This window comes from Odontesthes bonariensis, chromosome 2, assembly GCF_027942865.1.
Source record: "Odontesthes bonariensis isolate fOdoBon6 chromosome 2, fOdoBon6.hap1, whole genome shotgun sequence".
Classification (NCBI taxonomy): Eukaryota; Metazoa; Chordata; class Actinopteri; order Atheriniformes; family Atherinopsidae; genus Odontesthes; species Odontesthes bonariensis.
Genome location: NC_134507.1, coordinates 15,003,339 through 15,015,912, shown reverse-complemented (window position 1 = coordinate 15,015,912; position 12,574 = coordinate 15,003,339). Strand labels below are relative to the sequence as shown.

The window sequence follows — 12,574 nt, the reverse complement described above, 5'->3', positions numbered from 1 at the left end:
TGACTAGCTGGTTAACAGGAACTGAGCTTTCTGGGGTTTTTTCCATCAGAAAAAGAATATAAAATGTTAAAAAGGAGGTCACCAAATGTCCTTTTGGCAGCTGTTAATATATCAGATATCCTGCTCAGGCAAAATCTATTTCCATTTTCGCTGAATAGTCAGATAGAGATATTCACTGATGGGTCAATAAAAAGTTTTGGGCTTATGGTGCTGTGAGAAATTTTCTTTTCTATTTTCTTTCTCTTTACAATTGTTTTTCATTTTGGAAACACGCAGTTATCAGAAATGTATTTGCAGATAAACGACATAAAAACTTCTGAGTAAAAAGTCATTCCTGGTATATGACATCAGACAAATGTAACGAAAAAAAAGGGCTTTGATAAGCTTAAGTAAAACAGCAACACATTTTTAATGGATGCATTCAGGGTCCAAAATTATTTTTTTTGCCATTGAGATTTACAGAAATGTACCTGTCAAAATTATTTTTAAAAACTTCCTCATGTCTTCTTTAAGTAGAACTTAACTTCAGTTAGAATACAAATGTATCTGTTGCATCATTTGTTAAAACACACTTTCCCCTGGTTCTTCCTTGTCTTGTATACATCTCTGACACAGATCCATGACTTTACTTTGTAGTCTTTGTAGTTAATAAGAATAATTGTGCCAGTTTTCCATTATCTTTTTAATCAAGAAAACAATTGGCTGCAAATATACATACAGTAGCCGTGGTACAGAAAGCACCTTAAATATGACCTTAGAGCTATACTCAAGCTTGTAGAATGAGAAGCTCATGTATCAGTGGAGCCATTAGTTCCACATGGTTTCCATCATGTTCATAAGGTTATATGATTCCAGATGAATGAAAAGAATCAAAGTTACAACTGCTTCGTGGGTTTTTCCCAGCCAGGTCTTTAGACAAACTGTACAACTTTGCCGACTGTGCTGGTCTGCACCTGATTCTGGGGCTCAACGCGCTGCACAGAAACCCAGACAACTCCTGGAACACCTCGTCCACGCTGAGCCTCTTGAAGTATAGCGCTGGCAAGAAGTACAACATCTCCTGGGAGCTGGGCAACGGTCAGTACAGCAGCATAACACATGTTGCCTTGTAAGTAGTCATTTAAGGGTTACGGTCTGCAGTACAAATTAAGTTGTTGAGTGTGCTTTTTACAAGCTACAGCACCTTTCTGACTTTGATAAACAGTTTATAAAAAGCCCCTCTTCCCTTGGTTGCACTTTCGTACAGAGGCGCAATGCAAGATAAGATACAATTTATTTCAACTTAGAACAAGAGTTGCAGGGTGGGATTCATTCATTATAAAGAAAGATTGATGTTAATTGTAAATTGTGTCTGTAGTGGTTATTTCCTATCGAGGGACAGAATTTGAGAGTTGAAAAATTAAACATGTTTTATCTGAATAAAGTACCTTGCTTAACAGATTTTTTTTTAAAGTCCATTTTTTCCTGAGCTTTTTTTTTTTTTTTTTTTTTTCACCTTGATACCAAACAGCACCCAACCCTATCAACATTAGGAGTCAACATGAATCTATTCTTAAATAGAGTACACCTTTAACTCTGTGCTCTAAGTAAATTATAAAATCTTTTATTTCAGTACATTGCGCATTTAATTTAACAGCATCATCGACATCTCTGACAGCTCTTACCTTGTGCAAAGGAAACTTTTTCTATTTAGTTATGACTGAGCCAAAGTTTTAGGGACTAAAAATACATTCAAAACTAATCTCATTCATAATTTTTTACTTCACAGATAGCCTTTTACATAATCCAATGAACAATAGGTACAGTACATAACAGCCAGGTTACAAGTTACTCTCTCAGTTGCTTCTGTGTCTTAATGTAACACCAGACTGACTCCGTAATTTTGAGAGATCGGGGCTCTGTGGGAACCATCCGCTGTGAGATTCCCTGTTCTTCTGGTTGCTGTGAATGTAACCTGGAGCTCTGGCTGTATGTTTGGGGTCCCTGTCATGCCACAGAATTAATGTGGGTCAGATGCAGCATCTGAAGATCTAAAGCTGTGCTATAAAGTTATAAATAATGTGAGGAAGAGTTAGCCATCTAATACTAATCGCAACAGTTCTGGAACAATCTTTAGTTAAACTGTTACCCTAAACTAACTGAATTACAGCACCGAGCCAACTCCAACATTACATGTAAAGTTGACATTTTGTCTTTGGCTTCCTGGAAACCTTTTATGCTCAGAAACATTGAATGAATACTGTGCCAACATTAGTACATATCATTTCTAATTCATAGTTAACACATAATTAGGATGGTAGTTCCAGCACTGTGTAGTAAATGTTTTTGCTTGTGAAGTGAGGGTGTTTTGTTATGGTTTTACTCTATTTGATAGTTAACTGTAAGCATGAGGCAGTTTAAAGATAACCTGAGGGTTTATTCAGGGATAAATTTTTGTTTTTATTTGATATGTAATGACTCTCACAGTAGAAACTCTTTATTTAAGCCTAAGCCCGAAGGTAACATTCAAAACCCATTGATCTGAACATTTAAACATTTTTGTGAGGACTTGAACCGTTGCAAAAGCAATAATTTCAAGTAAATCGCCCAAGCAGCGCAGTCACAAAGCAAATTTATAGAGGTTGAATGAAAGGTAGAAAATAAACCTCTGAGTTGTTAAACAGCAGTAGGTCTTCAAAAGTTTAGTGCTCTTCTTTTTTGGGTGAACTAGCTGCTTCGCTCTTTGTTTTATTGAATCTACAGGGCCACCCTGTGTGCTTGGACCATTCCCCTGACACTGAGTCCAACCGTCCGTATTACTGCGAATTGCCCAATTATCCTTTTTTTTTTTCTTTACTGTTGAATACACTTAGATAGCAGGATCAGACTGCAACAACAATATTCCCTGTCCCTTTCCCCACTATCTCTCTGCCTCATCGTACTGCATCTCCTTTTAACAGAGCCAAATGCCTACCGCAGCTTGATGGGTCGTGCCGTCAACAGCACTCAGTTGGCTCAGGACTACACCAAACTTCGGACCCTGCTTCAGTCTGTGCGCTACTACCACCGAGCTCACCTCTTTGGCCCCAACGCAGGACGACCCCGAAAAAATGCCATGCTGCTGCTGGATGGGTGAGTCACTGAGTACAACAATGATTGGCCAGGATTCCACTCCTTGTTAGGCTATCCTGCTGGGAAAAAAAGGGGGAAGGTAGTGGAAAATATGCTGGAGCAGTTTGAGACTTTACGGAGCTTTACTCTGTTTAATACACACACACACCTACACACACATTGTAGAAGAGCTCAGTGTTTATGTATTTCAAGTCTGCAGGTTTAAGGGTCTCAACTCCACTAATACCGTGTCAGCCTAAATAAAGTGTCATCTGACTGATAATGTGACGGCACAAAATCCCACCTGCTGGTTTCAGCCAGGAGCTGCAGCAGCTTTGGCTTGACTCAGGAGCGGCAGGCTCTCAACTGCAGCCTGTGGCTCCTGACGCTGTGATCTCACTTGTTGATACCTTTGCAGCCAATAAGCAGTCCTGTATAAAGTTTTGCATCATGTTTGTCATTAATACTTCGATGTTTACAATTTTTTCTTTTCATCATCTGGACAGCAACTGATTTGAATCAGGTTTTAAATGAAAAGCAGCTTGAGTCAATATTAAACATTTTCTTGACAAGATACTGTTGAAATGAGTATTTAGCTTTACTTAAGATATGTCATAGTCTCAGAGGAATCAGCCTGTCGGATGATAGCATATCTACAACAGATGTACATGTTTGATCATGTGGAAAGATGTAAAAGATGTTTTAAATATGTATGTGTGCCTGCTTACCATCTATAAGCGGTGCATGTACATTATTAGATTATTAGAACAGTGCTGTTCGAAGCAGATATAAGCATTTATTGATAACCTCTTGTGGTGGGTACAGATGCGCAAAGGGATATAAAAAGTAAACGAATGAAAGTAAAACACATTTTATGATGTACAAACTCCATTTCCAGAAAACGTTTTTAAAATGCAGCAGAAATTAATATATTTAATTTGTTCATTCATTTTATCTTTATTTATTAGGCATAAAAACAAAATAAATTATTTTCTCCACTAATTGTATTTAGAAATATACAACAGCATATGCCAGCAACACCCTCAAAAAAAAAGAAAATAAGTTGTTTACCACTGTCTTGCATCAACCTTCCTTTTAATAGCACTTTTTTTTAAATGTTTGGGAACTGAGGACACTAATTGGTGCAGTTTTGCAAGAGGAAGTAAGAGGAATCTGTGTTCTTTCTTGCCAAAAACAAGGTTTCAGCTAAGTCGGTGGTTGTTGTTGTTGTCTAATTCTGCTCCTCATGATGCTCCATAAATTTGCAATAGGAAACAGATCTGGACTGCAGGCAGGCCAGTCAAGCACACACACACACACACACACACACACACACAATCACTGTGTCTATGAAGCCACGCTGTTGTATGTTTGCAGAACAAGGTCTGACATCATCCTATTAAAATAATCATTGACATCCCAGGAAAAGATGTCGTTTTGATCACAGAATAAGTTTCTAAAGTTCCAAGATATTCCTCAGCATCAATGGTACCTTCGCACATGTGCCAGTCATCCATGCCACGGGCACCGATGCACCCTTATACTGACACAGACACTTACCTTTGCAGCTTCCAACTGATAACAGCGTGGATGGTCTTTCTCAACATAGAACCAGACATAATTCTTCTTCCCACAGCTGAATCGTGGTATCGTCCGAGATGAGCTCATAACCAGAAAACTCAGACATTTCTGCAGAATTCATGTATGGCTTCTGGTTCTCCTGAGCCCATGTGGCTGTATTGATCATAGTGGCATGGCAGTTTCTCGAGCAGTAGCTGCGGACGGCTCACAGATCACTCACATCCAACAGCGGTTTCTGGCTTTGACCACCAGAAAATGAGACTTTCACAGACTCCCTGAATCTTTTCACTATATTATCCCCTGTAGATTTTGACAAAATGTTTTTTTTATTCTATAGATCTTTTTCTGACATAGTTTTGCTCAAGATGGTGACCCTCAACTCATCCCATCTTTCTTACTTTCTTACTTTTTTTTGTTTCTGTCTTTCTTTGTCTCTCCCAAGTTTCTGTGAGCCTGTTGCTGGCATCAAATTCTGACAATGCGTCTTTTTAAACCTAATAAGAAGATGTATCGCCGGGCTCGATTATTAAACTTTTTAAAGTGTCATAGTGTGCAGTTTATTATTTGTAATTCATACAGTGCTGTCAAAAGCTGTGTAGACAACATTAGAAGCGATCGTATTGATGCTCACAAACACGATATTGTTGTGTATAATGCATGATGTCTCTGAGGTCTCAGGTGCGATAAACATAAAAATCAAACATTTACTTTCTCGTCTGCATGGCTTATTGGAGACTGTAGCAAATGCTCCACAGGGCTGTCACTGGAGATATAAAATATAAAGAGATTGTATCGCCGGGGTGTATAAACAGCATTCCTCTCAACCAAAAATACCATCCATAAAGTCAGTTCGGTGTGTGCTAAAATCACAGTGCTTTCACTCGCACACCTATGCCTGTGCATGTGTAGGTGCATGCACAGGAACGCTTTAGTGTCTCAGCATATCTCGGCCTAAATCTGTTTCCATCTTTTTGCTGCACCCACTCACATTCTGACAGGTAGTTGGAAGACAATGCTAGAATAATAGTTTAATGTGGTTCTCCTCAGCGTACTTGAGCTGCTCACTTGAATGAACCCATTAGTAACAGCTTCTTTTCTTTTTTTTTTCAAATTCACCATAAATAAAAGCTGTGTGTTTGTGCACAGCGGCGTGCGTATTTCAGACTGATTAATGAGCAGCGTTCTAAGAGAGAGGGTGGCCGCAGAAGATGAGCGGTACGAAGAGCAGGGGGGAGCAGTGAGGGGATGAGAGCTGGAGTATCCGTGGGTCACTCGTGTCACGTTTGATGACAGGGCGATTCTTGTGTGTTTGACACTGTTACGAGGAGGTGGCTCTCGTGTTTGACAACCCAACCACTTTGGTGCTCTCAGGAAATAAGATGAATTTGATACTGAACTGCTTAACTGTCCAAATATCAGAGCTGCACAGACTAAACAAGCCACAGTGGCGAAAGTTGTGTTTCTGTATCATAATGTTTAGAGACACACATTAAGACATGTCTGGCATGCTGTTGCCTCCAAATATGGAGTGATTTGGACCAGGTAGAAACGCGCACAGATGCAATAGCTCAGATGGAGGAAGGCAGATAGTGGGAAGAGCTTTGTTTATGTTAGTGAACAGGATGAGTCCTTTGAAACGGAAGACCTGTTTCACATGTTTTTTTTTTTCTTTTTAATAGTATATTTGAGTTTAGTAGCACTAGAAGCTGTTTAAAACTTTAAGATGTTATTTTTTTTTCATTGACGCAGTTCAGCTTTAACGTGTTACCCTATTGTTTTTGTTTATCCCGCAACATGAACACGAAGGTCAGTTTTTGTTCAAATGCCAACCGATGTAGCTGCTTAAATCTAACGTTATAATGTCATAATGTCAGACATAAAACTGACACAAAAATACAGTCCACAGGAAAATGAGACTCACTTTTCACCTCTCACATATCACACAGATCACCCCAATTATTATCCTCTCGAAGAGGAAATGGTTGTCAGCTGTGCAACTTTAAGTCTTTGAAGATAAACAACACGGAGCACGTGACCGTACTTGATTTTCATATGCATTTATGTTCTTCATGTTGGCTTGATAGGATACTGTCAAACATTAATACTTAAGATAAATTAAACAAATTTTACATCTAAAACATAATTTATTTATTCTTTTAGATATGTATACATATGATTAAAAAAAAACAATGCTATAGTTAAACGTTACATTGCAATATGTTGAGAGAAAAAAACAATACTTATATTTGCTGCTAAACAGATTTATAGCATCAAAACTAACTTGAGAATACCTTTAGAAATCAAGACATCGGCAAAGCGTTTATGTGGTCAGCTGCAAGCATCCATTATCCAAACATTTCCTCGCCATTCTTCCAGTGGCAGGTTTGATTATGGTGGCAGCTCATGATGTTATGTTATGCGTCCTTAGAGCTGTATAAATGTATCGTGATATTGGCTATAACTGTGAAAATAAGATAGATGTTATGAAGAGTGATGAATATCAGGTAAATATTTGTTTTTTCTGACTTTCAGGTTCATGAAGAACGCTGGCTCAGTTGTAGATGCTGTTACGTGGCAACAGTAGGTATTTTACCCCTTTTTCTCTCTTCTATTATTTTGTCCGAGGAAAAGTAATACTGTGAGGAACTCTTTATTCTGCAAATGGAACAACAGGAGAAGGACCCTGAGAGTGTCTTAAACAAGTACCACCTGCTATTTGTCTTTTGCACATCCTGTAGGAATGCATGCAGATCTATCAGTAGTTAGATCTTTTCCGCCGGGTTCTATCTGTTCCTCCCAACACGCAGATGTAAAAATGTGTACAAAATGTCAGCCCCAGTGTGAGCTCAGGCAAACCCTGTGTGACTGGGTGAGTGGTCATTAAGGTGAAGGTCAGGTCTAATTAGGAAAAATTGGAACAAACGGAAGGTAGTAGGGCTGTCAGTAAGGTTTGGAAACACACCACCCACACTGTTAAAATCAAACCATATGCTCTGGCTCATTCCCTCTGTCAATTAGCCCGTTTTACACTCAGGGCCCAGATTCCATTCTAACCATGCTGCGTGACAGAAACTCTGACCTCTATAAAGAAGCCAACCTATCAAAAGTGGAGCCGACTCATTAACACGTCTACGGCGCAGCTTTTACACTACTGCAGCTGTCTCAAGTTGTTTTTAATCAGTCAGAGTAAGTAAGAAGCACAAAACCCATTATAAACTGGTTCAGACTGAGCTGGATTTGTCTGTGTTATACGGTCAGAGATGTTCGGTCGGAGTTTTAGATGATGAAATGGTAATGAGGTTCGATATTTATATGCCTTCAGGTCAGGACTCTTTAAAGTGTAGTTTGATTTAAATTAGTTATTGAATAAGATTGATTTACATTGTTTTCTTCTGTAATATTGTAGTTTCACATTTGGAGAAAATTGTCTCACCTACTAGTTATCCACTTCTGGAATAGCCACTAAAACAGGAGAATGTTGATTTTTCCCTTTATATTTCTGTCTCTTTGTGCTTTCTTTCCTCCCATATTTCCCATCTCTGCAAGTTGTTTGAATGTTTTGTCTGAATTTATAGTCTGAGCCCATTTTTCTAACAATATTTGCCTGGCTGGATCCCCCACCCCAACTCACCCTTTCTTTCTGAAGAGCAAAACTCTTAACCAGATTTCCTACTCTATTAAAGAATGTGAGGATTCCATCATCTATGGTGCATAACGACATTCAGAGAATTTAGAACAATGACTGAACAAGAGAGACCGATACAAAGCTAATGCTCAATCCCTTGGTTAGAACTGAAATAAAAACAGCCACAAACCTGTAGTCATTTGTCGATGCCAAGCCAATATGTACGTATTACAGCAGCATAGCTTCAAAGTAAGAGTCTGAGTGCTAAATTGGCCTGCCAGTCCATTTCTCTAAGCCCTTGAAAACATTTAGGTACATTATGAAAAAAATAATGCAGCACAAGGGTAAAATTTAAGACAGTGAAATCCTATAAATAACTGTTCCGTTGTTATATCTCAACACAGTGGTAAACATGCCATTATTCCAGCCTGGTTTCATTTTCTCAGGCTTAAATCTGGCTACCTTTCCACTAACAAAAGACAGGTGAATGCAATTTGTGCTGAAATCTACAGTTGTTGCAGTTTTATTACCTTGATAAAAGAAAGTAGCTACACTGCAAAATGTTACTGGCACTGACACCGCTTTGATCCTAGAAATCCATGTTCCTGTTGGGATATTTTAAATGCCATTTCTTTGGCCTTTGCTATTTGTCTTAGCTCGGAGAGCTGCAGCGTTGGGCCACCTCTTTGGTCCAGGCTGACAGACCTCTGTGCGCATTTGATTGATTGCCGTGAAACTTTTTACAAACATTTATGGTCCCCAGAGGATGAATCTTAGTGCTGATCCCCTCTTTCTCTTTCTCTAGCGCTGCCATGAGGTTGACATTTGTGGTTTTAGACAAACATATACTTCAATCAAACACTTAACTACACCCAGGCTCTCCAACTGTATGTACAGTCAACAGCCTTACCTATAGGCGGTGCTTCATGGAGAGAGATTTCAAACAGTCCAAAGCGTGTGAACAGACATCTCTAACTGTGAAAATATTAGAAAGTCAGGGGAATGAGACGAAGTTGCCCTTTCCTACAAGACTTGCTGCTTAGATGCCCCTGAGCAATGCACATAATGTGAGCCTAATTGTTCCAGCAGTGGGGTATTAGTGGTGTGAAGTTTAACATCTGTGTGGAACAAACAAGCAATCTCCCACTGTTAAACTCTACCATATTAAAGTGAGCTTTCTGATGGCCAATGCTTTGAGAAAGCAGCATTTGTTCTTCTAATAACTGTTGCTTTATTCCTTTTTTTGGTGGGGTGTTTTTTTTCTTCTGTTTTTCATTCTATCTGATTTTATTCTATTTTTTTAAGAGTATGATTAACATGCTCCTTAGTTTTGCTTTTTGCAGCAATATGGTCACATTTTAAACAAGCCCGGATGACACATTACAGCCACATCATTCTTAATCCCTGTCAGAATGACCGCATCCCAGAGAGCCTCGTGTGCTTCTTACTTATGGTCGATGAAAGAGACGTGTAAAGATTTGTGATCTTCTTTAGTAGAATACTCACTATGGGGCTGTAAATTTTGTGATAGTATTCCTGAGGGAGCCTACATATCCTTCAGCTGTTAAGTAATGATTGATTGAACTGATGATGAGCTGCTGGTCCACATCAAGGAACACATCCTCCTCTCTCTGTGCTACCCCTCTGCTCACCCCAAGTCTCTTGTTACAGCAGATGGACACCACAAAAGTCATTTTGACACTACAAATGTAGTTGTTGCAAGTTCCTTATTCAAGACTGTACTAATGATGAACTTGTATTACATTATAAATATTTCACAGTTTCAGTTTGTTTTGTTTGTTTACAAAGTAGGAGTTTTTGAAAATAAGAGCAATCTATGCGGGTGACACAGTGTTGTCTGCACTTTGAATTGCCTTGTGTACGAATTGTGCTCAACAAATAAACTTGCCTTGCCTTACAAATCCCCAGAAGGGACAATAGTCTTCTTCTTTTTCAGGACTTCAATACTTTACAGTATATTTACAGTTTATGTAACTGTAAATCGAGTGCAAGTATCAAGTATGTTTAGCCTAAATGCTCTTCCTCTATTGCTTATAATCGCTGGTCTGATTCTATCACAGGTCCGTCTGCACCATATTTCCGTGTTAGAGGAGTGCTAGATACTTTTGTTTGGGATCTGTCTTTGATGTGGTGCTGGGACTCGGGAGAAAGCTGTGTAAAACAAGCTGACCAAGTGGATCTTCGTCCGAAAAACATTCAGACTCACTGTTGTTCATTTTCACATTTTATTGAATTCTGGTCAGTCTTGCAGCTTCAGTATCTTGCCAAATATCAGATGAACAAAGGAAATGTTGTAAGTACTGCTTTAGGAGGGTAGACTTGAATAACAAGCTATTATCCCTTAAATCCTGGTCCAAACTGTCTTCGGTCATTTCTTTTTTGGCTTTCTGCTCCAATTAGCCGCAAAATATGAATGTTTATGAAAGATGTTTCATGTAGCCCTATAATACCACTAAAATTCAGTTAGTCATGAGTGAAGAGGTAGCTCTAAGAATTTGTGCTGTTTTTTTTTTTTAAATTCTCTTTTCGTGTACAAAGTGGACTTTCTTTCCCTGGAACCTGGACTGAAAATAGCATTCAGAGCTCTCTGGAAAGATGATAGGAAGACCAAATTATTTGAATAATTGGTAGGACCTAATCCATGAATTGTTTACAGTTTGAGGCCAGGAGCTCGGGGCCCCTCCAGTGTTATGAGGAGAATTTCATCAAGGTTAAGCTCAGATTGCAACACAGCTTCATCCCACATGAACTAAATTACGCTCGATTCTTATCATTTTTTTTGACACATCTGTCATTTCTGCAGAATTTTCCTAAACAGGTTCAGCAGAAGTGTTACCATTGCTGTTTAATCTGAAGCTGCCGACATTGTTGTGATTTTACTGTCTCCTTGCGGTTTGCAACTCATAATGTTCTGAGTTTCTTTTCTTTTTTGGAAGACTTAAATGGACTCACAACATTTGTAGCCGCTAACCTGACTGAGATGAGCTTATCTGATATCTCTGAGTCAATTTTCTATTCTTTTGTGCTGGGAAATATTTGGAAATGTACATGTATATGTGTACAACATTACAAGGGGTTGGAAAATGTAGAAATTTCAATTCGATCATTTTGAAGTTGGGTTTGATGTCCCAGATATGATGATCCTCTTCCAAAAAAGAAACCAATTTTTTTCCCCCAGTGGATGAGTATATTTACCTCCTTGCATGTGGTACTTATACCTTTTTTTATGAGATTAGCAATTTAAACTTTAAACTCTTGTGTAGTAAATGTAAATGACATGATGACAATGATATTTAATCAAGCAGATAAATTGCGGCTTACTGTGGATCAGCTAAAAAAAAATGGAACCACTGACAGAAGCCTGGTTTTGAATTTCACTATGTATTAATGAGATGCTGAAAAATAAACCTGTGAGACTTAAAGTGACCCGACCATCACGATCATTTGCCTAGTGAACTCTAAACTACTCTAAGGTGTTTTCTATTATCGTGACTTATAGCAGTTTCAAATTCCCAAATTTCTTCCTTCCCAAGTTTTTAAAAGGGCCGCTGAGATGACTGATTAGCTATCATTTGCTTCTAGAAATATTACAGTTAGATTTCAAGACTGATGGAGCTTTTTTGTAATCCTCCGCAGTGCAAATAAGATATTAATGTTTCCATATGGTACCTGAAACATGAACTACAGAGTGTGGTTGTTGCTCTCTTGTTTTGCTTCCTTGAACTCTTGCAGCGGATGTTGGAGAGGATTCTGGTCTGCCCACAGGGTGATGTTCCTCAGGTCTTTGGCTCTATCAATAAATTCTTCTCTCATTGTGCTCTCTTAACTTCATCCCTTATTTTCATTTCTCTTTGTGTCTTTATCTCTCTCTCACACAGAATCCCCGCAGATGGATTTCTGTGTTGTTCATTCTCAGTCTGAAAAGGCTATTGCTTCCAGTTCCTTTATTACGCAACCCCACAGTTTGACATAGAATCGGATTATCGATGCGCTGAAGGAAAATTGAATTTGTCAGTGCCTGTATATCAAATTGAAGTGAACTGACATATTGTTTACACCAATGAGAATTACAGTTAGCGGTGGGGATTCTTTGCTGGTGTTGCATTTGTGAAGTTGTTCCTTGTTTACAGTTGAAATGTTATTGAACTACCTTGAGTAACAAATTATGATAGTATAGACGGGCGGCCACTTGGACCATCAGGCCAACTTTGTTGTGAATTAAAAAGAATTAAGTAACATTTAACACAGTTCATTTGT

General features: G+C 38.7%; 1 protein-coding gene across 1 annotated transcript in view; it reads left to right on the top strand.

Annotated features, from left to right (window-relative positions):
- Nucleotides 1–12,574, top strand: part of hpse2 (heparanase 2) — a 55,087-nt gene that overhangs the window by 31,739 nt on the left and 10,774 nt on the right. The window contains exons 4-6 of the mRNA XM_075478261.1: nucleotides 904–1,077; nucleotides 2,940–3,111; nucleotides 7,204–7,251. Coding sequence (XP_075334376.1) covers nucleotides 904–1,077; nucleotides 2,940–3,111; nucleotides 7,204–7,251 — 394 coding nt within the window. The remainder of the gene's footprint in view (nucleotides 1–903; nucleotides 1,078–2,939; nucleotides 3,112–7,203; nucleotides 7,252–12,574) is intronic.